The 27,397-nt window shown below is 50.7% G+C and overlaps 1 protein-coding gene across 2 annotated transcripts; it reads left to right on the top strand.

The window, feature by feature from the left end:
• On the top strand, positions 1-25,937 carry Asic1 (acid sensing ion channel subunit 1). 2 transcript variants are annotated; one of them, XM_038343152.1, is made up of 11 exons: positions 1-362; positions 892-1,087; positions 21,920-22,070; positions 22,623-22,750; positions 23,277-23,427; positions 23,727-23,783; positions 24,195-24,348; positions 24,768-24,859; positions 25,434-25,513; positions 25,591-25,695; positions 25,833-25,937. In XM_038343152.1, the coding sequence occupies exons 1-11, from the start codon at positions 1-3 to the stop codon at positions 25,935-25,937; spliced, it is 1,581 nt and encodes a 526-aa protein (XP_038199080.1). The 2 variants fall into 2 exon arrangements, with proteins under 2 accessions (XP_038199080.1, XP_038199079.1); XM_038343151.1 differs by lacking the exons at positions 1-362; positions 892-1,087 and adding an exon at positions 19,453-20,112.
• The last annotated feature ends 1,460 nt before the right edge of the window (positions 25,938-27,397 follow it).

Raw genomic sequence — 27,397 nt, forward strand, 5'->3', positions numbered from 1 at the left:
ATGGAACTGAAGACCGAGGAGGAGGAGGTGGGTGGTGTCCAGCCGGTGAGCATCCAGGCTTTCGCCAGCAGCTCCACGCTGCATGGCCTTGCCCACATCTTCTCCTATGAGCGACTGTCTCTGAAGCGAGCACTGTGGGCTCTGTGCTTCCTGGGTTCACTGGCGGTCCTGCTGTGTGTGTGCACTGAGCGTGTACAATACTACTTCTGCTATCATCATGTCACCAAGCTTGACGAGGTGGCTGCCTCCCAGCTCACCTTCCCGGCTGTCACGCTGTGCAACCTCAATGAGTTTCGCTTTAGTCAAGTCTCCAAGAATGACCTGTACCATGCTGGGGAGCTGCTGGCCCTGCTCAACAACAGGTGGGCAGCTCCCATCCACCCCTCTGCATGGCTTGTGGAGTGGTAACCTCCTTAGCCCAGCAAAAGTCAGCCAGCTCTGCCCTGTAGCACCCCCTTATACCAGCCACAGCAGAGGAACCAGTTACCTACACACAGTCTGATTCCAGCATAGTTCCAAACAGCTCCATCCCCACCCAGTCTAAGCTATGAGATATTGGAACCTTCCCTGGAGTGAGCTTCACCTTCCTCCTGCCACTATGTCCTCATCCCTCACTTAGGGGATGTGGCCGCCACCTTTAAAGGGGAGAGACTGTACCATCCATAGCCCCTGCCTTGCCCATGCTTCTCACCCTACCTTGGGCAGCTACTACAGATCCTTTGTCCTCTCACATTCTATGTGTCAGGTTCTCCTGACATTCCCAGCTTTCTTGGTCTATCTATGCCCAGATCTGATCCTCCAGGGGCTGAGTGCTGCCCCTACCCAACCCCAAATAGGGCATGGACACTAGTGGTCATGCTGATCCATGTGCCGCTCACTCCTGGGCTCCAGGTATGAGATACCGGACACACAGATGGCTGATGAAAAGCAGCTGGAGATACTGCAGGACAAGGCCAACTTCCGTAGCTTCAAGCCCAAGCCCTTCAACATGCGTGAGTTCTACGATAGAGCAGGACATGATATCCGAGACATGCTGCTTTCCTGCCACTTCCGAGGGGAGACCTGCAGTGCTGAAGACTTCAAAGTGGTGAGTCCCTGGTGTGGAATGTAGCACCCCATCCCTGAAAGGGGAGTAGACAAGAAGCTGGCCGAGGCTCTCTTTATGTTTGCTGTCCTGGGAGAGGAAGTTGAGTGTCTTGGGGTTTGCTTCTGGAAGAAGGGGACTTTTTTTTAGCACATGGTACATTTGTACTGCATGAAGACTTGAACTTCAATCTTGCATCCGTGATGGCAGGAAAGGAAACCTGTGGTATAGACTACATAAACCACCCATATAGACACATACACAAGAACACACATTACCCAGGGGGGCCCCAACCCCTCCGATCTTCTATTCTGGGTCACAGAGATCAGAGTTAGTAGTGGTAGGTAAGTACAGCCTTCTTACTGAAAAGTAGGTCTGCACACTGTCATCTGGGAGCTCGGAAGAAATGAATGACTTTGCCACCCGCATTCCTAACCTACTGAAGCAGAATCAGCAGTCCGTGTCAGATAAGATCCCTGAGTGATATAAGTGCATGTTAAAAAGCTTGTGGAGCATGGGAGGTAGGGAAGCTTCCTCAAGAACAGCTACAAGGGTCATTCTCTCCATGCCAGTCTCAGTGCACACACACAGGTGCGTGCACACACACACACACAAGGCAGGGTAGGCTCACCCTTGCCATATTCTACACTCAGTGTCAGAGAATCAAGATGCAGCACAATTACAGCTGAACTGGAGGCTCCCTTTGCTTCTGAAAATGGAGATACCACCCCTGGCCATTCATATCCCATCCCGTAGATATGGTGCCCTCCAGCTGGCATCACAGGTTCTGGGAAACTGACTTTGGCAACTGATGTGCTAGGTGCTCTTGGGCAAATCACATAGATTCCTCGGGGTTAAAAATAAAAATCACATGTAGCCAGATGTAGGGTATGCACTTGTAATCCCAGCACTTGGGGAGCTGAGGTGGATTGGGATTTTTGAGGCTATTTGAACTACATAGCTAGAGCCTGTCTGAAATCAAAACTGTACTCAGGGATATTGACACATTGTTCCAGCTACTTAGGGGTCCGAGGCAAGTAGAACAGTCCAGCCCAGGAGTTTGATACCATCCTAGGCAAGAAAATAAAACTCTCAAATTAAACAAACAAAAAACCCTGGATACAATGGTACAAACCTGTAATCCTAGCACTCAAGAAACTGAGACAAGAGGACATTGAGCTCAAAGTGCACAGCTTGGACTATATAGAGAGAGCCTATCTCAAAACACAAAGAAGAAGCACACTCGCACATACAAATACATATACACATGCACAAAGGCTAGAAAGAAACATTAAGGATCTGGAGTCTAGCTTCTCAATCCCTTTGATAAATAACCAAATTATCTTTATTTTACACATGCACAGACGGAGACACGACGAAGCCTTAACTCACTAGCTGGTTGATAACAGATCCAGGATTAGAACCCATATCTCCTTAGGGGCCAACTCAGTGTGCTTTTATCATTAATATTGCTGACCCTGAAGATCCCACATCACTTTCACTTTTGACATGGCTTTTTCCAACTCAGTCTCCCCAGGACTCTTCCTAATTCTCCACTCTCAATACTTCTCTCTCCTCCCTGACTGTTTTCTCTTCAACTTGCTTGCTTCCTCTTGTCTTAGACAGCGTGAACCTCACTGTTTGTGTAGAAAGGTTAGAGTCCTGGGCATGTTTAACGTTTCCTGCTGGGGTTACACAAGCTTCCCAATCTCTTTAAACTCTGGGAGGCAGATTCATTTTGCCGGCCTTTGTCAATTCCATGCCGATTACAGGAACACAATCCTTGCTGAGCCAAGCTGATGGGCAGTTACCCCAGGTGCAATCACTTCTCTTTCCACTTCTGCCCAACAAAAAAGTCCTGGACTCCTCCAGACCTTGAGCCCAAAGGGCTCCTGAGCCCATAAGCTATGTTTCCAAGAAAAATAGAACGGTGCTGAAGACAGGAGAGAGAGTAGTGTCCCTGTCTCCAGCATGCTGAAAACACAAACAGAAGGGACCAGCAGGGAGAGAAAACCTGCTCACTTAGGTGGTTGGTAGTGCTGGATGCAGGAGGGAGGAGCATAACTCAACCTGGAGAAGTGCTCAAGTAAAAGACAGGGATGTAGGAAGTCGATGAAAAGTTTAGTTGGGGGCTGGCACGATGGCTCAGTGGGCAAAGGTGCTTGCCACCAGGTCTGATAACCTGAGTGGAAGAGAATCAACTCTCACAAATTGTCCTGCGATCTAGATTTGAGTGCTGTGGTATACACACACACACAGAGACAGACAGACAGAGAGAGAGAGAGAGAGAGAGGAGAGAGAGAGAGGAGGAGAGAGAGAGAGAGAGAGAGAGAGAGAGAGAGAGAGAGATGTAATTTGCCCATAGTGTTTAAGGGGACAATTTTAATCTGTCAGAGAAGTATTTGGTTTGCAGAGTTCCAGAGCAATCTGAGTTCTTTTGCTTTGTTTTGTTATTTTTATTTACATTGTAGGAACATGAGTACATGGGTACCCTCAGGGGCTAGAAAGAGGGCATTGGATCTTCGAGAGCTGGGGTTAGGGTGGTGTAAGCACTGATGTGAGTGCTGGGACCCAACCTTGGCTCCTTTGAAAGAGCAGCTAATAACTGCTGAGCCATCTCTCCAGTCCAGTGTGAGCTCTTTCTTGCTCAGAGGACAGACACACAGGCCAGCATCCTGAAGACCCCACCATGGCATTTCTTGGCTCTGTATTATCAGGGAAACTAGGGTTGTTGTGATTCTCAGCCTGCGTCAAGATCTGACCCTGAATCCTGCTGGATCCAAACTCCTCAGCCTTTACCCAGCGCAGCAGGTGGACCCAACTGCCAGGCTCTTTCCTCCCCACAGCCTTGTCTGCCTGCAGGGGGTCTCAGGGGGTAGCTCTTTGGTGCAGAAGGGCCTGGGAAAGCTTTCTCCTTTGGGTCTCCAATCCTAAGGGGGCTCACATTTGTTTCCTCTCCTAGGTCTTCTAATTAATGTCTGTCTCCTGGCCCATAGCACTCTCTGCTCAGCTGGGAGGCGTGCCGGGAAGTGCATCTAGCCTCTGGGCCAATGGATCACTGAGAAAAAAACATGTGTCTGCAGGGTCAAGGCTTAGAGGGCAACTACCCTGGCATCTCTCCAGTAGTAAAGGGAATGTCTTTTGTTGTTGTTGTTGTTGTTGAAATGGGGGTCTAACTTTGTAGCCAGGCTGGCCTCAAATTCACAGCCCTTCTACCTTAGCGTACTGGGATTATAATTGCATGTCACCACACCCAGAAGAGCAGGGGGTCTTAATTAAGGGCCTAAGTCTTTGCTCCGCGTTTGTGGATGCTGTGCACATAGGCATATTTGGACTTCTTTATGTAAACAGCAACTACCCTGTTGTTAGGGCTGTTCAGGAAGGCATAGAACAAGGCTGCCTCAATGCCCAAAGATCCCAACTCCCCTAGATGTGCTTCTGAACCCTGCTCAACCTCAGGGAATGTATTGGCCTGGGAGGATGGGGGTGAGTGTGGGACCTGGGAAGATGGGGGGGGGAGTGAGTGTGGGACCTGGGAGGATGGGGTGAGTGTGGGACCTGGGAAGACGGGGGGCGGGGGGGGAGTGTGGGACCTGGGAGAATGGGGTGAAGTGTGGGGCCTTGGGGGATAAGGGGCCTGAACTAAGTCCGGGAAATTTTTGTTTTGGAAGTCATTTGGGTTTGAGAAAGGCAGGAAGCAGCAAGGGATACCCCTAGGCAATCCAGTTGGGTAGAGATATCAGTAGCTCTCTTCTGAAAAAGCAAGAGAGCAGGAAGGCCCAACACAAGGTCCTCTTCTTTCCTGGCCATCTCCCTTCCTTCCCAGTGGGGTGCTTGGTTACCAGGGCAAACAAGGTCTGAAGCTCCTCTCTCCTTCCCCACCTTAGGGGCAGCCAGGCCAAGGCAGGACAGGGGTTCCATGGAGGGTGGGGGGGACTCAGCTGCTGCTAGTCTCTGGGAGGGGGCTGGGGAGGGAGCACAGTCACAGCTGGTGCCAGCCTCCAGCTGCACCTTATCTGTCCCTGGCAGTGGAAGCGGGATGTGGCTGGAATGCTGAGTAGCACCAACGGAAGGGGGCCTGCAGATGGTTGCCCAATCTGCCCTACGCCATCCCCTCCAGCTGAGACCCAGAGCCTTTGCCTAGGGAAGAAAGAAGCAGGAATTCATGTCTGGGCCTTGGAAGAGAAAGGAAATAGGAGACAGCGGGTTCTGGAGGTGTGGTAGGAGCAGGGATTTACGCAGGGCTGGAACCGCTTGGAATGTCCACAAGATTCCTCCAGATCCTGAAGAGACAATCCAATCGCCCAGTGCAGGGGTGGAGGGAATGGGGTGGGCACGGAAGGGGTGAGCCCTTCTAAGGGTTCTGAAGGGACACATCAAGGTTCTGGAATGCTGAGGGGAGAAAGGTGCTCACCTAAAAGGAGGTGTGACCCTGGGGCTCAGACTGGGGACAGAGAGGTCCTCTAAAGCAACTAGAGGCCTAGGAATGTGTAGGGATACATTGGCAAGACCGAAGCACAAGGTTCTGACTCAAAAAGTAAAATTTTGAAAATAAATAAACAAGTAATGAGAGCCCAGAGATGGCAGTCCCTTCTCTAACGCCCCTTACTCCACCAGACCCCCAAAAACACTCAGAATGAACATCCTTGGAGGGACCTGATCTTATTACCCAGACTTACGCTCTCCACTGGGAGGGAGTGGCAGGGTGAGAAGAGAAAGGCGTGACAAAGGCCATCCAGGTGACAGTCCTGATGGTCCTGCCCAGGGGACTGCTGAGAAGAATAGACTACAGACTTTGAAGAGGCTCCACAGGAGGCAGGGCTCCATTCACCCAAGGAATTCAGACACACCCTGGTCCTGCCAACCCTCCCTGGGGAGTGCCTGAATGGACGGAGATTCAGCTGGGAGAAGAGCTGAGCAGAGCCTGTTGCAGGAGCCCAGAGATCCTGGAGTAGGGTCTCTTGCTCTGCCTTCCCATCTTTTCCTGCATCTCTGGGTTACTTAGTTCCCTCTCTCGCCCCTCCCCCCTCCCACTCCGGCTAGTCCTCCAGACTGCTATCAGCTAAAAGGCTACTCTAAGCTAATTGATCTCCCTGCTCTTCCCTAAAGTAATAGGGAATTGATGTAAGTAACTCAGTGCTCTGGGGGCAGAGATGGAAGTAAAGGGCTGGGAGAAGGCGTGTTTTCTGGCCGGTGGACACACTAGGAGGTGTGTGCTGCACCCCACTGTGTTCCGGAGGCAGAAGGGATGCCAGCAGACTGATTGGGGACATTCTGTTAGAGGTACAGGTCATTCCAGAACGACTTCAACTTTGTGGAAAGCAATTGTGATGGCGGAAGGGGGTGTTGGGGGTATGATGGGGGGATATTGGACATTGGGGATGAGGAGTTGGGATAAAGGGGGTGCCTTGTAATTCATTCCCTTCAGACAGAGCTACTTCCAAATGCCAGCTTCCTGTTCTGGGGCTGAGGTGTGGCAGTGAAAGGGAGACCTCTCACTCGTGCCCTCAGGGGACACCGAAAGATCCAAGTAGAATCCTCCCACCTCAGCTCAGTATAGCTACTCCAAGCCTTCTGTGTTACAACATGCTCCCACCCGAATGACAGTTTTCTCCAGCCACTGATATCTGCCTGCCATTGGCCAGGCACAAGCTTTCACTCATATTTGATTCAAGCTGCAGCTGCCAAGGCTTCTGGCTGAGGACAATCCAGTCGGACCCTTGGGTGGCAGTCCGAAAGGTGGGGCACAAAGACTGGGCGGGGCTTGGGGCAGAGTTCTACCCACTCTATTTCTCAGCTTCTAGACCCAGTTTCCTGTAAGGAGAGGGGTTGCCCTGAAGTGTTGTCTAGGGGCAGCCCCTGCTTCCGGGATAAAGACTCTCTGAGGCACTTTGGCCAAGGCTAGACCTTATATAACAGGTGTGTTGCAATGACATATCATGCATAGACATTCTCCTTGAGGGATTTTGTTTTGTTTGTGTTTTTTGAAACAGGGTTTCTCTGTGTCACCCTGGCTGTCCTGGAACTCCCTCTATAAACCAGGCTGGCCTCAAACCTCAGGGATCCACCTGCCTCTGAGTGCTGCGATCAGAGACGTGGGCAGCCATGCCCAGCCCCGAGGGATTGTTTTTAAGTGAGCATGAAACTTTGTGTTCCCTTAAGAAGTTGTAATAATTGGGGCAGCTGGCTGGAGATGTAACTCACTGGTGTGCTTGCTATCGTTCACAGAACCATGGGTTCTGGAGGGGGAGAGAGAGAGGGAGAGAGGAGAGAGAGAGAGAGAGAGAGGAGAGAGAGAGAGAGAGAGAGAGAGAGAGAGAGAGAGAGAGGAGAGAGAGAGAGAGAGAGAGAGAGAGAGAGAGAACATTAGTGAGCAGTGAGCACCAACACCATTCCAGAGGGAAAGGAATGGCCAGTTAAGATCTTTTGAGATCCTATGAATTTCAAGAAAAAAAAAAAATCCTCACCCCTGTCACCCACAGGTCCTCTATGTGACTGTCTTAGGGCCCAGAAGGATGGACTTTGCTGTTTAGTGTCGTGTGTCTCTAACTGGTGTGTTCCATCAGCATGCCAGCTGAAGAACAATTCCTAATGAGAAGTTGCTGCAGTGGCCTGGGCCATGGACAGCAGCCAATTCAGACTCTCATGGCACACCCACTGCGTGTGCCCCTAGAGAGCAAGCACACATGTGCACATCATAGCACACCCACTGCGTGTGCCCCTCGGGAGCAAGCACACATTTGCACCTCCATCTCCACGTCTGGAGAGAACATGGATGTAAAATGGAATGGACATATGTGGGATGTTCATGGGACATCTGTGTGTGCTGGGGGGTGGGAGCTTTTGTGTGGACAGACTTCTAGTTGCATGAGGAACCCATAGCAGCAACTTTCGGTCTTGCTTTGAAATTATAAATTCCCAGCCAGGCAGAGGTGGCACATGCCTTTAATCCAGCACTCAGAAGGCAGAGGCAGGTGGGTCTCCAAGTTCAAGGGCCAGCCTGCGTCTACAGAGCAAGTTCCAGGACTGGCTCCAAGCTACACAGAGAGACCCTGTTCTCGAAAAAACCCAAAATAAAAAAAAGAAGAGAAATTATAAATTCTCTTTTACTTGTGCTCCATATAAGTCTCGCTGTTCCTAAATATGTAAAAAGCTTAATATCATCACTGGAAAGACGGGGAGACTGCAGGTCATGGTGTTGTGTGATTTGCCTGAGATCATGGCAGTCTAGTTGACTTTGGATCTTCCAAGTCCAGGTTCTCCTGGCTGTGGGCAGAGCACTGTGTGTGGCAGACAAAGCTGTTCTGGGTTCCCCAGCTACACGTGCTCTGAGACGTGGTGTGTTGAGGTAGGAAGGAAAAGATGGGGTCAGAAGTGACCCCAAGAGTCTCACCCCCTCGTGAGTGTACCAAATCTCTAGATGTCTGTTTACTATATTTTGTTTATTATAACTATTTGGGAGGTTGGCTTAAGAGAGTGTTTTTCTGTGTAGCTTAGCTGTCTGGAGCTTGCTTTGTAGACCAGGTTGGCCTGGAACTCACAGAGATCCCCCTGCCTCTGTCTCCCAAGTGCTGGGGTTAAAGCTATGCTACCCCCACACAGCAACAACCTCTGCTTTTTTATGGCACCATTGTTCCAATCCCCAGTTTTAGAAGAATCCACCAGTGATTCCCGTGGAGGGTAGCCCCAGGGCAGCCTCACTGTACCAGAGGAGCCACACCCCAGGAGCGGGATGACATCATACTCTTCACATCCTTCTCAAGATCAACATCCTTTAAACTGGCCTGCCTGCTACCTGGCAACCCTGCTGAGCTGCCCTAGCCCAACTGGTAAACCTCCTCAGGATGCCTGCAGGCTTCTCTACTTGCCTTTTCACGCTCTTTCCACCCCTCCTCCTCCTAAGAGATGACCTTGCTTCCATTTGATCAAGAAAATAGAAGCCTCAGACAAGATCGCCCGACTCTTGGTAGGAAACCCCTGGAAGGAGGGGAACATTCATCTTATCTACGATAGTCTCGGCACTGGCTGACTCCTCCTGCCTTTTATAGGAGTGTTTATCGTACTGATACCACCTCTCCCTCCTCTATAGGCCATTTCTACTCCTCAAGTGGAGCCGTCCTGTGGACATAAAAAACATATTCAGTATCTCCCCACTTAAAAACACACATCTAAGCCAAGCACTGTGGTACACCTGTGGTAACCCAGCTACTTAGGTAGTTGAGGTCAGATGATCATTTGAGCCTTGAAGTTTGGGGACAAGCCTGTGAAACACAGCAAGACCCCAATCTCAAAGAAATAAACACGTTGCTATAATGATAGCTCCCATTTACTGAGTATTCCTAAGTATCAGACTTTGGGCTAAGATAAAAAGCAAAACATACATCTTTCAACTCTTCAGCACGCGCCATATTTTTTAGGGTTTTTTTTTAGAATTATTTATATTTTATGTATATGGGTGTTGTTTTGCTTCCATGTATCTGTGCACCATGTGTATGCAGTAGCCTCAGAGGCTCCAGCCCCTCCAACAACATTCTATTTATTTATTTATTTATTTATTTATTTATTTATTTATTTTTATGTATACAATATTCTGTGTATATGCCTGCAGGCCAGAAGAGAGGCACCAGACCCCATTACAGATGGTTGTGAGCCACTATGTGATTGCTGGGAATTGAACTCAGGACCTTTGGAAGAGCAGGCAATGCCTCTTAACCTCTGCGCCATCTCTCCAGCCCTCCAACAGCATTCTTATTGACCACTAATACCTCAAGTACCATCAGGTCTGCTGAATCATACGGTCCAAGTGGTAAAGCAGCCTTTGTAGCAGCTTGGACCTGTTGAAGAGCCTTTTCCTGTTCCAGAGCCCGTCAAAGCTAGCAGTTTTCTGAGTCTTGGTGTGTGGGCAGAGTAATGCAGGCCCCTTATACAGTGAGCTTCTTTCTTGGTGGTGGGAGAGGCCAGATGCAGTAACTTACCCTTCACCTACTGGACTCGTAGAAATTTCACTGAGGTAGAAGGCCCTTGAATTTTGGTTGAATTTATTTCCCATCCTCTTGTGCGCATATGTGTTATAAGTTCAAAGTGGTTGCCATCTCTCACTCACTTGGTCCAATTAGCACAATTATTTTTTTATTGCCAAAATAAGACAATGTGACCAGGCAGCTTATAAAAGAATACATTTAGTTTAGGGCTCATGGTTCCAGAGGGTTAGAGTCCATGACCATCATGGGGGGGAAGCATGGCAGCAGGCAGACAGCATGGCACTAGAGAAGGAGCTAACAGCTCACATCTTAATCCACAAGCATGAAGCAATGAGAGCTAACTGGGGGAATGGCATGGAGTTTTGAAATAAATTCAACCAAAATGCTTCCCAAACAGTTCCACCAACTGGGGACCAAGTATTCAAAGATATGAGCATATGGGGGCCATTCTCATTCAAACCAGCAGAGGAGAAAGTGGGGACCAGTTCAGTCAGTAGAGGACTGTGCTAGTGCTTGCATAAAACTCTTGCTTCTCTCCAACCCTGCATAACAGGTTACAGTGGTTCGTTCCCATTATCCCAGTACTCTGGAGGTGGAGGCAGGAGGATCAGACATTCAAGGTCATACTTCCCTACGTAATTAGTTTAAAGCCAGCAGGGATACGTGTGATATACCCTGTCTCAAGACGGGGGTTGGGGGATGTAAAGGTGGGTATAGTGGCACATTCTTATAATCCCAGCTCTTGGAAGACAGAAGCGGGAAGATCAAGAGTTCAAAACCATCCCCAAGAGGATCAAAAGTTAAATATTAACCTCAGCTACATAGCGAGCTCAAGACTAGTCTTAGGAGAGTCTTTACAAATCAAAACAAAAAACCAAAACTACAAAATAAATAAACAAATAAACCTCTAAGGGGCTGGGGCAAAGCTTGATCCCCAGAGCTGCAACAAACAACATCAAGGAATTGACCCTACCTGTTTTCTGAGCCATTGTTTGCTGACTGGAGTCTTGGTTGCCTCTTGTGTCTAGCCTCTTCTCTGTTCCTTTGCCAGTTCAGTCTCTTCTATTGGCATTGTCTGCACTCAAGGCCCGGTCTGTGATTTCAGTCTTCTTTTTAAATCATAAGGATATAATTTAAAGGCATAACTTGAAGAATGTTACCCTGGCATATCTTACAATGTAACAGGACATACTGCATTGGTATCTATTCTCATTGACACAAACGTTTCCAACACCTCAGGTGATTCCTTCAGGTCAATACCACCCCACAAGAGCCTGCCGCTGTTCTAGCAGTAAGAACAAGTTTTTCCTTCCTTCCTTCCTTCCTTCCTTCCTTCCTTCCTTCCTTCCTTCCTTCCTTCCTTCCAAGACAGGGTTTCTCTGTGTAACAGTTCTGCTGTCCTGGAACTAACTCTTGAGACCAGGCTGGCCTCAAACTCACAGAGATCCGCCTGCCTCTGCCTCCCAAGTGCTGGGATTAAAGGCGTGCGCCACCACCGCCCGGTCAAATTTCACTTCTCTTAAATGTCCTGGAGTTGTTCATACCCTCCATCTACTTTTCAGGGGCTATCTACTTTTGCACATGTGTGAGTCAGTCATGTTGTGTGTAGTCATTTCTTTTTCAATGCTGTGTGTTATCCCATTATATTAATAGAATGCAATTTATTTATTTATTTATTTTTATTTTTTTGGGTTTTTCGAGACAGGGTTTCTCTGCAGCTTTAGAGCCTGTCCTGCAGCTAGCTCTTGTAGACCAGGCTGGTCTCGAACTCACAGAGATCCGCCTGCCTCTGCCTCCCAAGTGCTGGGATTAAAGGCGTGCGCCACCACCGCCCGGCTAGAATGCAATTTATTTAGCCATTCTACTATTGCTAGACATTTGGGTTGTCACCAGTTTGGGACCGTTATAAATAGAACGACTGTGAACATTCTTGTTCCTGGTTTTTGCTTGACACGTATACTTGTTCCTCTTGGGTACAGAAGTAGGGCTGTGGTTAAGTCATAAGGTAGGATTCTATTTAGCTTTAGTGGATACTGCCAAATCAAGTTTCTTTTCCTTTCTTTCTATCTTTTTTTAAACTTTACATTCTATTCTTGGGCAGCCGCACCTCCACTCCTGACTTCAATTACCATTTACACTCCGCCAGCTGCCAGCTTTATGTCTCAGGCCAGCTCTCCCCTCCCAACAGCAACTCCAGTTCTCCACTTAGCATCTCGACTCAGGTGGCCTTAAGACTCCTAAACACCAGCAGGAAGGTCAGATGGTGGTCGTGCACACCTTTAATCCCAGCACTTGGGAGGCAGAGGCAGGCGGATCTTTTCGAGAGTTCCAGATAGGCTTCAAAGCTACAGAGAAACCCCTGCCTCAAAAACAACAACACAAAACCAGCATGCAGAACCAAACCTCACATCCTTATTCTCAAACAAGTCCTTCACCCTGTATGTCAATCCGCTCTGGAGCACCACCCCACCAGGTGTGCGTCTGCTCTGGAGCGCCAACCACCCACCAGGTGTGCTTCTGCTCCGGAGCGCCACCACCCTACCAGGTGTGCGTCTGCTCTGGAGCACCACCACCCCACCAGGTGTGCGTCTGCTCTGGAGCACCACCACCCCACCAGGTGTGCGTCTGCTCTGGAACACCACCCCACCAGGTGTGCATCTGCTCTGGAGCACCACCACCCCACCAGGTGTGCGTCTGCTCTGGAGCACCACCATCCCACCAGGTGTGCGTCTGCTCTGGAGCACCACCACCCCATCAGGTGTGCAGACCATCTGACACCCCAGCTCCCTCACTTGCCTGATAAGATCTGCAGCTTCATTTATACTCTCTCATCCCTGCTCCCTCTCTCTTTATGGTTTGTTTATTTTTGAGACAGGATCTCATGTAGTCCAGGGTAGCCTGAAACTCACTATGTAGCCAAGGATGGCCTTGAATTTATCTTCCTGTCACAGCCTTCCAAGTGCCGGAATTATAGGTTGTATGACCACCCAGCCAAGACCTAGCTTTGATTATTTTATATCCTTCAACTGAGATCATACATTACTATTCGACCAGGAGTCTCGCAAGGCCAGGTGACTTGGTCTCCCATTCCAAGCAAATCTGTCCTCACTCTTCTCTGTTTGAAACACACAGGGCCGGGGACGTCAGAGGGACAGAGGCAGTGACCGAGTGACAGATGCAGAGCGCTCATTTCTTTTTTTTTAAATATTTATTTATTTATTATATATACAATATTCTGTCTGTGTGTATGCCTGCAGGCCAGGAGAGGACACCAGACCTCATTACAGATGGTTGCGAGCCACTATGTGGTTGCTGGGAATTGAACTCAGGACCTTTGGAAGAGCAGGCAATGCTCTTAACCGCTGGAGCGCTCATTTCTGTTGCAGCTCAAACATCACTTTCTCTGGAAACCTTACGGACTCCCCAGTCTGAGTCAGGTTTCCCTGCCCTCTCCCCCAAAAGTGCTTTCATAACATCCATTATAGTTTGGTTTGTAAATGTTTTAACTCACTTGACAGTCAGCCCCATAAGGGCAGGATCTGGCCCACTGCTAATGAGAAATGCAGATAGGAAGAATTTAAAGATACATAGTCTCATTCTAATTGCTAATCTGTTTGTCTGTCTGTTTGTCTATCTGTTTTTGAGCTATTTTTGAACTATTTGCTATGGCTGTTCTGGAACTTACTATGTAGACCAGGCTGGCCTTGAACTCACAAAGATCCACTTGCCTCTCCGTCCTGAGTGCTGGGATTAAAGGTGTGCGCCACCACACCCAGCTCCAGTTTTATTACTTGTTCATTAGGAGACTTGAATTGGTTGCTGTGGCTCAGCACTTTACAAGCGTGTGCGTGTGTGCGTGCGTGTGTGTGTGTGTGTGTGTGTGGTATGCATATGTGTGTGCCTGTGTGAAAGCCAGAGGTCAGTGCTGGATGCCCTCTCCTATCATTCTCCATTTACTTATAAGTCATTTATTCTATTTTACTATGTATATTTGTATTTTTTATTTTTATTTATTTATTATGTATACAATATTCTGCCTGTGTATATGACCGCAGGCCAGAAGAGGGCACCAGGCCTCATTACAGATGGTTGTGAGCCACCATGTGGTTGACTGGGAATTGAACTCAGGACCTTTGGAAGAGCAGGCAATGCTCTTAACCTCTGAGCCATCTCTCCAGCCCCTGTATTTGTATTTTACATGTATGTCTGTGTACCATGTAAGGGGGTATAAAATTTCCTGGAACTGGAATTATAGACACCTGTGAGCTGCCACGTGGGTGCTGGGAGTCAAACCCAGGTTCTCTGAAAGAGCATCCAGTGCTCATGCCTGCTGAGCCGTCTCTGCAGCCCCTTCATTCGTTTATTTATGTTTTGAGACAGACTTTCTCACTGAACCTTGAGCTGACAAATTATCTAGGACCCAGTCAGCCACGGGACTCCAGAGATCCAGCTGTCTCCACCTTCCCAGTGATGGGGTTGTAGCCAGTTGTCCAATTTTTAGGTGGGTACTGTGGATCTGAACTCAGGTTCTTGTGCCTGTACATCAGACACTTCACCTATTGAGCCACCACGCAAGCCCTTGTGGTCCAGGACTGGCTTGTGAAATGGTCATGAGGTTAAGGCTGTGGAATGAGCCCATAAGTTATTAGTTGAAAATCACCAAACACCCAGATGTGAGGGAGATGAAATTTAGAAAGCAAGAAAGCACTCAGTTACCATGCACAGTTGGAGAGGAACATTGGTGAGGAAGGACGCGGGGAAGGGGTTCATCCATGGATGGAGAGCCCCAAGATTGATTACTCATTAATGCATATTTATTTCTATGTAAGGTGGAGATTTATAGAACATCCGACATTAACTTCTGGTGTCCATGCAGTGACACATGGACAAGAGTGCACACATATACATGCGTGTACTACTATGTAGCCATGGCTGGCCTCAAACTCAGAGGTCCGCCAGCTGGGACTAAAGGTACGTGTGACCAGGTCCAGCTATGTATTCATTTTGAATTGTCTTTCATGGTGGTCTTAAATCCAGTTTGCAGCTGAGAACGACCTTGAACTTCCGATCCTCCTGCTAGCACATCTGAGTATGTGATTCAAGGGACTGAGTCCAGCACCTCAGCCCACAAGCCCTCCACAACCAAGCTAGATGTGGGCCCAGAGGGCACAGAATTAGGTGTCCATCTCTGTTTGTGTGCACCTGATCGTCTCTCAGGGGCCCGATGTGATGCCTGGCCCTCTTCGCGCCTTCCCGCTACTGAAAAGCTGAACTCACCTACTTGAAGGAAATGAAAGTGAGAGGGGACACAAAGGAGTGAGGATAGCGGGCATGGGGAGGAGAAAGTGTAGGGATGTGAGCGTGTGTGTGTGCAAGTGTGCACGTACCTGTGCACAAGCATGTGTGCACATGCCTGTTCACGAGCATGAGTGTGTGTATGTGTGCATGTGCCTGTGCACAAGCATGTGTGTGAATGTGTGTGCACACCTGTGCATTGAGTGAGCATATGCATGTGTCTGTGTGTATGTGTTGTGTTCCTGTACTGTGCCTGCGTGTTGCTGTGTAGGAGTGCATGGTGAGTCTTGGTGCAGAAATTGTGGGGAGGAATTATTTCAACTCACTGTCCTCTGAAGTTGCTGAGCCCTTCACAGCCTCCTCTCTGGTGGGGACTCAGCCTGCCGCTCTCCCTGCCTTAGTTTCCTCTTTGTGAAGCCAAGTACATTCACCTCCAGAATGTCTGAAGGAGGGAGACAGTGCCCTCTAGTGGTCAAGAGACATAGGCATCAATGGTCAACCTCAGCCAACACCCCACAAGCCAAGGACTAACCTCTGAAACTGCCCCAGGAAGGGCAACAGAGCAGGCCCTGTCCCCTGAGAATTCAGGCCGAACTGGCAGGTAGGAAAAAGATGTCCATGAGGCAGCAGGCAGAAAGGGAATCTATGGGTTTGTTTGGGAGAGGACAACAGTTGAAGGTGGCTGATCTTTCTCCTCATACCAATTACTTTTGTGGGGTTTTGTTTTATAGCACATCTATCTATCTGTCTGTCTGTCTATCTATCTGTCTGTCTGTCTGTCCGTCTGTCTATCTATCCATCTATCTATCCATCTATTTTCTATCATCTATCATCTATTGATCTATCTATATATCATCTACCACCTATCATCTATCTATCATATATCTATTCAACCATTTATATATATCATCTATCACCTATCATCTACCTATTGATCTATCCATCATCTATTTATCATCCCTCTGTCTGTCTATCTAGTTTGTGTGTGGGTGTGCACTGTAGAGCTCAGGGGACAACTTGTGGAAGTCAGTTTTCTCGTCCCACTACATGAGGTCTAGGGCTCAAACTCAGGTGCTCAGGCTCGTCAGCAAGCTCCTTCCCTGCAGCCATTTTGCTTGTCCACTCTTACGTGTTTAGTCTCTTCTCATTTCTTTTTCCTTGACGTAGCCTCTCTACCTTGATCGTTCCCTCTCACAGGCTCCGCACTTAAGGAGCTGTGGATTACCTCACATCTGGAATGCCTTGTGTAGAGATTGGACCCTTATATCTGAGCCCTGGGCGGGCATTGTGCCCTGTGGAGTCAGGGAAGACTTCTCATTGTAGGGAATATAGGAATAGGGTATGGAAAAGGAAGTGAGGAGCTGGGCATAGTCGCTTGGGCCCATACCCCAGCTGCTTGGGAGGTGGAACAGAAGGATGAAGAGCCCTGGAGTTCAGGGTCAGCAGCACAGGGAGAGTCTGTCTCTTTAGGAAGACCAGGCGGCAAGGGCTGGAGAGCCGGCTCAGCCGTGACAAGCATGGCTGCTCTTCCAGAGGATGCTTGGTCTGTTCCCAGCACCCACGTAGTGGCTCTCGACCAGCTTCTGTGACTTCAGTTTCAGGGGATCCAACACCCCCTTCTGACCTTCTTAGTGTTGCACACACTGTGGTGTGTAGTCCCATACGCAGGCAAAACACCCATAGGCATTAAATAATAAATACTAGATCAGAGGGACCTGACATGTGGTGTACCTTTAATCTCAGCACTTGGGAGACAGAGACAGTTGGATCTCTGTGAGCTCAAGGCCAGCCTGGTCTACATAATGAGTTTCAGGCCAGCCTGGTCTACATAGTGAGACCATGTTGAAAATACCAACAACAATAATAATGGTAATAATAATAATGATGATGTCATCAGGGCCAGCAAGATGCCTCAGCAGGTAAAAGCACAGAACCCAGTGGTTTGAGTCTGATTTTCTTCTTTCTTTCTTTTTTTTTTTTTTCAAGACAAGGTTTCTCTGTAGCTTTGGAGCCTGTCCTGGAACTAGCTCTTGTAGACCAGGCTGGCCTTGAGCTCACAGAGATCTGCCTGCCTCTGCCTCCTGAGTGCTGGGATTAAAGGCGTGCGCCACCACTTTGAGGCTGATTCTGAAAGCCCAGTATGGAGAAAGAAAACTGGTTTCTGAAAGTTGTCTTCTGACCACAGACTCCCATGCTCATACACACGGTAGTAATACATAAAATAAAAAAGACGAGAAAAAAATTGAGTGGGAGCTAACCGAACATCCTGGGGCTGTGGGTGAGCCTAGTATGTCTGGAAGGCTTCTGGTAACTGGATGCTGGATGCTGGATTGGGGGCAGTGTCAGAAATGAGGTGCACGGTGCAGGGCTTTCTGTCCACAGGTCCATCATTGCTGATGAGGAGTGCTAAGTAAGGAAATGGGCATGGTCACATGACGTAAACTGACGGCAGGGACAGGGAGACTGGGAGACTAATTGGGAGGCTGTCTGTCATTCAGAGGGAAAAACAAAAGGAACTGAGGTATATCAGAGGGCAGTAGAAGGCTGGAGAGCAGCCAAGCCTCGGGCTTTTTCTTCTGGGGCTTTGCATCCTTGCAGTAAAGCTGAGGCCAAAAATCGCACAGCAGCCCTGCCTCTCACCCCAACACATTCCAGGGTCTCTCCTGCGAGAGGGATAGAGGATTGGGGAGTGGGGCTGGGCCTCAGAATGCCTGAGGAATGGGAAGGCCCAGGGAGACTGGTTCAGCCTCAAACTACGCTTGGCAGTGCTGAGAAAGAGTGAGTCTGCTTCCCCTCTCCCCCATCCCCTTCCTTCCTCTCCTAGGTCACCTTCTTGGCCCTAGCCACTCGGCTGGTAGCTCAAGTTCCTCAACTAGTGGCCCTGGGCAATAAGGGCACGGGGGTCAGGAGTCTGGGAGTAGGGACCTGAGGGAGCCACAGGACCGAGGGGTCTGTAATGCTCTCAGGTTGGTTCCCAACACTTCTCCCACCCAGGACCTTCTGTCTCCACACCGGTCACAGTTTCTTCCACCCACTGGAGAGAACTTCTCACACTCCTTTTCTGAACTGGGTGGGCTTTTTGTTTTTAAGTGGGGGAGGGCAGTTTGTGGAAGGGGTAGGAAGTGTGCCTGCCATTGGCTCCAAGAGCCCCTCCCCAGTGCCCGGAACTGGTCAGAAATGAGTCTGTGGTCAGTGAAGATTTCTGCTAATGGAAACTGGGCTGCCTCACAAGCCACAAAAAAAGGTGGGGGAGGGAATGAGCCCTAAGTGCAATGAGCTTGGGGAGGGATGTGGGCCTAAAATAGAGCTGTAGGTCGCGGGAGAAGGGGAGCCGGTGGGAACTTGCGGGTCAATGGAGCGAGCGACTGCAGGGCTATCCAGGGCTCTGGCTTTATTCACTCTGGGGGAGTGAAAGTAAACTGGGGACCAGTAACTGAGTGTCAAAGGAATAATTACCAGAGGCCTGAGGGAAGACTGGGAGAAGTGGGGGTTAAGGAAACAGCTTGAGTGATTAGGGGTGGAGAGGAATTAGAGAGGGTACCTACGGAGGGTCTGAGGCGTGGATAGCCCAGAAGATCGAGGTCGTATGAGAAGAAGAGAGAAGGCACAACTGGGGGGAATCTGAGGACACTCTGAAGAGCAGTTGGAGGAAAGAGTAAGCACAGTGTCCTGCAAGAGGGCAGAACCGAGGTCATCCTGCCAATGGAAGGAAGGAACCACATTGGGTGTCACCTCACCTGAGGAGAGGGCACCAAGCCCCAGACTTTCCCAAGGTTCTTACTTTGCTTAAAAAACCCTTGGCACTGGAGCCAGTGTCAGACAAAGGTCTTGTCTCCTCCCCAGCAGCCTCCTTCCCCGCTTTCATCAATTATTCATCAGCACAGACGCCGCCCTCTCTAGCAGGGCAGTCTGGTCCTCCTCCCATGCCCTGCCCCAGCTCAGCCACACTGCCACAGAGGCTCTGGTGGGGAAGGACAAACAGCAGGGTGAGCGAAGGCCTACCAAAGGGTGCGGTAGCTGGCCCTGCTGGACTACACCAGAAGTCCCTCTCCTTGCCTCGGGCATCTTCCTCCTCCTCCTTCCGCCGAGAAGATGCCCATTCAGATCCTCTGCTCTGTGTCATTCTCCTCTGGGAAGGAGGCCCCAGGACCCACGGGGGATATCTGGGGTCCTCACCACCACCGGCAGCAGCAGGACAGCTCAGAATCCGAAGAGGAAGAGGAAGAGAAGGAAAAAGAGGCAGTCAAGAGAGAGCTTGATGAGGGGGACTTGCCTAGGGACTTGGTGACCTTTGCCAACAGCTGTACCCTCCATGGTGCCAGCCATGTCTTTGTGGAAGGGGGCCCAGGGCCAAGGCAGGCCCTGTGGGCAGTGGCCTTTGTCATAGCACTGGGTGCCTTCCTGTGCCAGGTAGGGGACCGAGTAGCTTATTACCTCAGCTACCCGCATGTGACTTTGCTGGATGAGGTGGCCACCACAGAGCTGGTCTTCCCTGCGGTCACATTCTGTAACACCAATGCTGTCCGGCTGTCCCAGCTCAGCTACCCTGACTTGCTCTACCTGGCCCCCATGCTAGGGCTGGACGAAAGTGATGATCCCGGGGTACCCCTTGCTCCACCGGGGCCAGAGGCTTTCTCCGGGGAGCCCTTTAATCTCCATCGTTTCTACAATCGCTCCTGCCACCGGCTAGAGGACATGCTGCTCTATTGTTCCTACTGCGGAGGCCCCTGTGGTCCCCACAACTTCTCAGTGGTGAGTGGAGCCCACGCTTAGCATAACCCCCAAGAGTATATTCCATAGCTCTCTCTGGCCATCAGCTCCTGGGCCTGGGGCTGGTAACTGCTGAACCCTGCCTGATCGGGGTCAGAACTCACTGGGATCCCAGAGTCTGGAGCTGGACTGAGAGCTCCAGGCTCACAGGTCTTCCTAGTTGTGTCTTGAAATCTGTCCCCATCAGTAATTAGCGGCGGCTCTGATGCCTAGACTGTCCTCTAGTCTCATCTGCTCTTCGCCTGATCTCTTCATGATCCAGCATGGCCCCAGAACCTTGCTTGAGCTGTGAAGTTAGCCTCTGATGGGGCGGGGGATAGCTGTGTCTGACCAGTTGTTGACTGTCATCCCTGGAGTGACAGTGGGGGTGTCACCTAGTCTTTAGAGGTGCAGAAGGGGATCATAGATGGAGACAGCCCCACCTTCGCCCCAACACTGTGTCAGCAGATGTCATAGCAGGGACCTCATTGCATTGTTACCTTGTTGCCTGTGTTCTTCCTCTGCAGGGGCGTGTGTGTGTGTGTGTGCGTGTGTGTGTGTGTGTGTGTGAGAGAGAGAGAGAGAGAGAGAGAGAGAGAGAGAGAGAGAGAGATTGAGTGTATATCTCCTATGCTCTTTCCTATGGGAGTTGATCCCCTACCAGCTGCGTGTGGTATGTGTGTGTGTGTATGTGTGTGTGTGTGTAAGAAAGAGAAAGAGAGAGAGAGAGCCATCTGTCTGTGAAGCTAGGAATCTTCTAAGTCACAGTCCATGCTCCCAGCTCTGATTAAGTGGCCAGGACTTTCTTCCTGGAGGAAGCCATCATTAGAAAATATCACCTTTCCCCATTGCTCTCCTCACCCAGAGGTAGAGGGACTTTCTAGCTAAGGGACCACCTGCCATCCACCATCTCCCCAGTTTGACCTGCAATCCTGTCTGGCTTGATGCCCTCTCTGGTCCCCTGCAGATTTTAGATGCCTGACCTTTCTGCATACCCACCCCTCTATGCCCTACCATGGGTGTCATCTCAGTCCCTGAAATGATTGTGACCTGGTGGTTTTGGCCACTGGGCATCAGCGGGGACAGAAGTTACAGGAGCACCTAACAAGGGAGGTATCTGCTTTGAGGTCCTCAGAGCTCTACGAGCACCCCAACATGCCTCACCTTGGTACTCGGTCTTGAGTCCTGGGGGAGGGGGTGATACGCTCGAGTAAGTCTTGGCATGGCAACTGGGTCTGCTTTCAGGCTCTACTGATAGTGAACAGTGACGGACATGAGAAGCCGATACTGGGAAGAAACTAAAGGGCTTAGCTTTTGGGGCTTAGGTGCAGAGGAAGGTCTTGGGGAGGATTTCTAGTTCAGGAGGTTGAAATTCCAAAGTGAAGATCTAAAGATCTATTTCAGAAGGCCTCAGCGGTCTGGCAATTATAGGATCATGGTGACGGATGTGCATATGTTAGGGTCCTAGCAAGAAAAAGATCGTCCCTTGATAGTTCAGTTGAAAAGACTTTAACAAAGGGGCTGTCCGTTAAAGCTGTGGCAAGATTAAGGAAGCCATAAGCCAATGCAGCTAGTAATAGTAGGAAACTGTTATCACCTCTAGGCTGAAGGAGCACAAAGGGAGTCCGGGCAAGAGTTATGATCTTGGATGGTCTAAGCCACTGCCAGTGTCACAGAGAGGCAAGGAGAGGGATCAGTATTCCTCCCCTCCCGCCGGCTGTGTCTGATCCCTGTGGTTCCCGCTAGTTAAACCCAACCAGACGCTCATCTGGCTGTTGGGACTCTCATGCCCTCGACTGCCTTCCATCAGGTCTTCACACGCTATGGGAAGTGTTACACATTCAACTCAGGCCAAGATGGGCGGCCGAGGCTGAAGACCATGAAAGGCGGGACTGGCAACGGCCTGGAGATCATGCTGGACATCCAGCAAGATGAATACCTGCCTGTGTGGGGAGAGACCGGTACGTTTCCCTGCCCAGGAGCCCCTCCCTGAACCCCTCTGACCCCACTAGAGCTCCACTGTGTGGCCTCTTCCCCTTTCTCCTAAGACCTCTCCACTGCTGTCTTTGCCCGTGACTTCCCTGGCTCCCTCTTCCTGGTTGTTACTCTCCACGGTAACCAGTCATCATTCTCTTTCGGCAGTGGCCGTCACTCACTATAAATTAACTCCCTCTCTTCCCGGGCTGCCTGCCTGTCTGGTCTCAGGGGACACAGGGGCAGAGAGGTGGGGAGAGGGGAGAAAGGGTTGAGGAGAAATGGAGAGTGGCCAAGACAGTGGCACTCCAGAAAAAATAATCTGAAACACCAAGGTGCACTGCAGACGCCAGGTAAGAAAAGACGTGTGCAGAATGCAGCAGTCACTGGAGCACCACGGAGCTGCCAACGCAGGAGGCTGGAAGTATGCTGGGACCCCGCAGCCTCCTCCCCATGTCTGTGCTGGGGAGGTGTGATGTCCCAGGCCTGGAAGACTGGGGACTCAAACACTCCTGACAGACATGGCTTCATCTTTACAGACGAGACGTCCTTCGAAGCAGGCATCAAAGTGCAGATCCACAGCCAGGATGAACCTCCTTTCATCGACCAGCTGGGCTTCGGCGTGGCCCCAGGCTTCCAGACTTTTGTGTCTTGCCAGGAGCAGAGGGTGAGGGGAGGCTGCAGGAGGCTACTTCTGGGGTTGTGCTGGGGAGTCAAGATGGGGTTCTGGGGAACTTGGAAGATGGCTCAATGGGTAGTGTTTATTATACAAGCATGAGGACTTCCACTGAGATCCCTAACACCCATGTAAAAATCAAGGTGGTGCACACCTGTAACCCCGGTTCTGGGCTGGGGGCACAGAGACAGGTGAATCCTCAGGACTTGCTGGCCAATAAGCCCCAGGTTCAGTGAAGAGATCTGTCTTAAAAACAATAGGTAGAAATAGAGGAACCCATCCAATATCTACTTCTACTTCTGAGCTATGCATGGGGGCACAGCTATACTCATGTATACAACCACACACAGAGAGAGAGAAAGGGATGATCGAGAATGGAAGGAATACTCTATGAACTCTAAGACCTTTAGAGGTGCAGGGATACGACTCCTGAGTCCTGTATCTTGCCAGAGGAATCCGTTAGGGTGAGTCGGGGAGAAGTCCCCACACTTCCCCAGCTCCCGGGCTCTCCCAGCAGCTCATCTACCTGCCCTCACCCTGGGGCACCTGCAATGCTGTCACCATGGACTCGGATTTCTTCGACTCCTACAGCATCACTGCCTGCCGCATCGACTGTGAGACGCGCTACCTGGTGGAGAACTGCAACTGCCGTATGGTGCACATGCCAGGTCAGGCCCGGGATTCCAAGCACAGTCCTGGGCTGTCTCAGGCTGCATGGCCCCTTGTCTGTGTCCCATCCGTAGTGGCCTCCCTAGCCCTGGTCCCAGATCACTCCATTGTTTATCTTTCTGGCTCCTGCCTCTCAGTTCCTGCCTATGTCTACAGGAAGGGTGGACTGTCCGAGTAGGTGACTTCCAGGGTAGCAGGGGTGGCTGGTCCTGCTGACCCACCTTCCTCTTCCACAGTACCAGGCCACCACAAGACCCCTTTAATCTCCACCTGTCCCACCATCTTCTCTCCTTTGTAGGGGATGCCCCATACTGCACTCCAGAGCAGTACAAGGAATGTGCAGATCCCGCCCTGGGTGAGCGCCTCTGACCTGGGACACTTGGGGGGCGGGGAGAAAGTGCTGTCTGCCTCATGCACAGGGGACTGAGGTCAAGGGTGAAGTCCTGCTGCGCCTCCACCGGCAGCCGCCTCTAAATGCCGAGAACTGCGCCAGCAAAGATCCCTGTGGAAAATTCATAAGGGGTTCTGGGGAGGGCCTTCACCGTCTTTCAGCCTCAGATGGTTGGTTCTCGAGAACCCTGAGGGTAATCACGTAAGATGAGATATATCTGCAGGGAGGCTGGGTGAAGATCAACTAAGGGTAGACACAGGGCTGAGGCGAAAGAGAAGGGATCCCAGGGGTCCTCTGGGCAGGGCCAGGATGTCCATATTGGGAAGGTGCTGGCAGAAGGACACCACTCAACTAGTGGCTCTTGCATGGGCACAGACTTCCTAGTGGAGAAAGACCAGGAATACTGCGTGTGTGAAATGCCCTGCAACCTGACTCGCTATGGCAAGGAGCTGTCCATGGTCAAGATTCCCAGCAAAGCCTCAGCCAAGTACCTGGCCAAGAAGTTCAACAAATCTGAGCAGTACATAGGGTAAGGACTCCTATGCAGGGCAGGGCCCTTGTGCAAGGCCTGGAGAGGGATGAGAACTTGAGTCTCATGGGCACCAGGGAGCTGAGAGAATTCACGCACGGCCCAAGAGGCAACCAAAGAGAGTAGGCTGTGGGGGGAGATCAAGCTGGCATAAGTGAGACAAGTGCTCTCCCCCAGTCCTCGCTCCATCTTCCCTGCTGTAACTGCTGCTGTAACTGGGATCACCTCTCACCTGCCAGCATGCAATGTGTCTTTTCATACATGCCGTTTAATTCAATCCCTGCAGCACCTCTAGAAGGCAGGATCTCATCTAGGAATATGGAAACAACCTCCGAGAAGTTAATATGCTAAGATCGCCTGTCTGGGGAGGGGCAGAGATATGACTTGAACCTAGCTCTCCTCCTCTCCCCCCTGCACAGGGAGAACATCCTGGTGCTGGACATCTTCTTTGAAGTCCTCAACTATGAGACCATCGAGCAGAAAAAGGCCTATGAGATCGCAGGGCTCTTGGGTGAGCTTGTGAACAGAACCAGTCCTCTCCTGTGCCTAGGACATGACATAAACCCCTCCTACTCCAATTCCCGGGGGTCTTTCCCTGGGCCCTCTAGTGTGGCATGAAGTTAAGGAAAGGGGCAGGGCCTTCTCTTGGGACAAAGCAGAAAAGACAAGCAAGTAGGTCAGGGAAAGGGGCCGAGAGGAGGCAGGAGCAGAAACTTTCACGTCCTTGGAAGTGGACCGGGTGCTAAACAAGTAGTACATTTTGTAAAGAATTCATTTTCTGTGAGTTCGAGGCCAGCCTGGTCTATAAGAGCTAGTTCCAGGACAGGCATCAAAACTACAGAAAAGCCCTGTCTTAAAAATCTTAAAAAAAAAAAAAAGAAAAGAAAAGAATTTGTTTGGAAAAGTAGGAAAATACAGAAAAGCATAGAGAATAAAAATCCTGCCAGAGTCTGGTTTTCTGACCCTTGTGTCTCAAGATGCAAATCTCTGCAAACATGGCCGGCCTGCCCCAGTCCTATTGAGTCTTACCACCTCTCCGCTCTCAGTGTCCTGAGCCCACTAACTTCTCCAACCTGACCCGGCAGGTGACATCGGGGGCCAGATGGGGCTGTTCATCGGGGCCAGCATCCTCACAGTGCTGGAGCTCTTTGACTATGCCTATGAGGTAAGGGGGGCAGAGCTGGGCAGGGCCACACAGGGTTGGGAGTTTTCAGTCCACCCAACCTGCCCGACCTCTCCCAGGTCATTAAACACCGGTTGTGTAGACGAGGGAAATGCCAGAAGGAAGCCAAGAGGAGCAGCGCAGATAAGGGTGTGGCGCTCAGCCTGGACGACGTCAAAAGACACGTGAGGGAGCAAGGCACGGGGTGTCCTCTGGCCTGCCCCTTCCCCCAAAGCCTGACACCAACCCCCTCCATGCCACGGCCACTTGCTTACCTGCAGCCCTTTCTGTAACCTGCTCCTGTCTCGTTTCCCTCCGCCAGAATCCCTGCGAGAGCCTCCGGGGACATCCTGCCGGAATGACATACGCTGCCAACATCCTACCTCACCATCCTGCCCGAGGCACATTTGAGGACTTTACCTGCTAAGCCCCCCGCAGGCCACTGTACCAAAGGCCTAGGTGGGGAGGGCTGGAAGAACAAGGGGCCCCCCAACTGCCTCCATCGACCCTGGGGACTCAACTGCACTCCTATGCAGCGGTTCCCTCGTCTGGTGAGAAAGGTCTTCACCGTAGTCCTCTCCCTGCCTCCATCCCATCTTTTTATTTTAACAAAGTTAAACTAATATAAAGAGAGAAAGAGAGAGATCCGGCCGAGACCTCAGGCTGCCCCTCTCTGCTCCATGCTGCCTCCCCTGGCTCCAAGCTGAATTCTGTCTGTCTGGCCGTCTGTCATCTGAGTGTTCGCCTACAGTCTGCTCCCACCAGTCACCAAAGCCCCCTCCTAGTGAGGGGTGGAGGGGATCTCTAGAGTCTGAAATTTGACCCCAAACCAGAGAATGTACCTTAAGAGAGAGCAGTAGTGAGGGGGCTTCCCTAGCCTTAAGAGACTCTCAGCCCACTGACTCCCCACAAGCCCCGGTCTCCAGGTAAGAACTAAATGCCCAGTTCTGCTCCCTCAGTCGTATGGAATCATGGGGGGTACAGGATTTCCTGGAGAAGGAGAGTGAGGCCTCCATGTGGCCCTGGTGCTGTAGGCCACATCCCAGTATCTGTAATCACCTCCACCTCCAAGCAGCTGGAGAGAAATTCTCAGAGGCAGCCCTCTTCTCCATCCGATAAAAGACCTGGCTGGTTAGCTTCCAGCTCAGGGAGCGGGGTCCTGGAGCCTGACCTCCCTGGCTTCTCTCTCAGAGGCCTTTGCAGAGGGCCACATCCATAAATTTTCTTATGGAACGCTCCTCTTCCCCAGCTTCATTTGCTTCTCCCGGCAATCTCGTCTGCATTTTCTATTTCTATATGATACAGACTCTATATTGCTATATCTCTGTATATACTTTCCTCTCACCCTGTCTGTCTCTACCCCATCCCCTCTTGTCTCTGAGAATCATCCTCCCACCCCGGCTTCTCCCCATCCCGCCCCACCCCTGTCTCTGAATGCCTTTGCCTGTATAAAGAGTTGGACTCCCCCCGGTGTCTGTACTGTGTACACACATCCCTTTGAGAAGCACAAGGAGACGACACGCGCATTGTAACCTTCGCACTGTCTCGGTGGTGACATAAAGGAAGCTGTGAATTACAAGCTCTGCCTCTTTCTGGCCTCGCCCTTGGCCCCCGCAACTGGGGCACCCTCTGCCCTCCCCACAGCCTTAACACACCCTCTTCTTAGCTCCATCTATTCCAATGCCCTTAGCGTGGCTGACCGTATGCCTTCCCAAGGAAGGGATTGCTGCAGAGGTGACACCTACCCAGGAACGGAGCTATGCTGGACACTAAGCCAAGAGTGTTAGAGACAGAGGGAGCTGGGGATTGGTGGCTCTTGCAGCGGGGGCAGTGGGTACCCACAGACAGAAGCTGAAGTCCTCATTCAGTGGCCTTTCTCTCCTCTGG

This window comes from Arvicola amphibius, chromosome 9, assembly GCF_903992535.2.
Source record: "Arvicola amphibius chromosome 9, mArvAmp1.2, whole genome shotgun sequence".
Lineage (NCBI taxonomy): Eukaryota > Metazoa > Chordata > Mammalia > Rodentia > Cricetidae > Arvicola > Arvicola amphibius.

Coding starts and splice junctions, on each gene's coding strand:
- Asic1 (XM_038343151.1), top strand. CDS start 19,453: ATGCCCATTCAGATCCTCTGCTCTGTGTCATTCTCCTCTGGGAAGGAG. Junction 24,860..25,433: donor TGAGATCGCAGGGCTCTTGG/GTGAGCTTGTGA, acceptor CTGACCCGGCAG/GTGACATCGGGGGCCAGATG. Junction 25,696..25,832: donor TGGACGACGTCAAAAGACAC/GTGAGGGAGCAA, acceptor TCCCTCCGCCAG/AATCCCTGCGAGAGCCTCCG.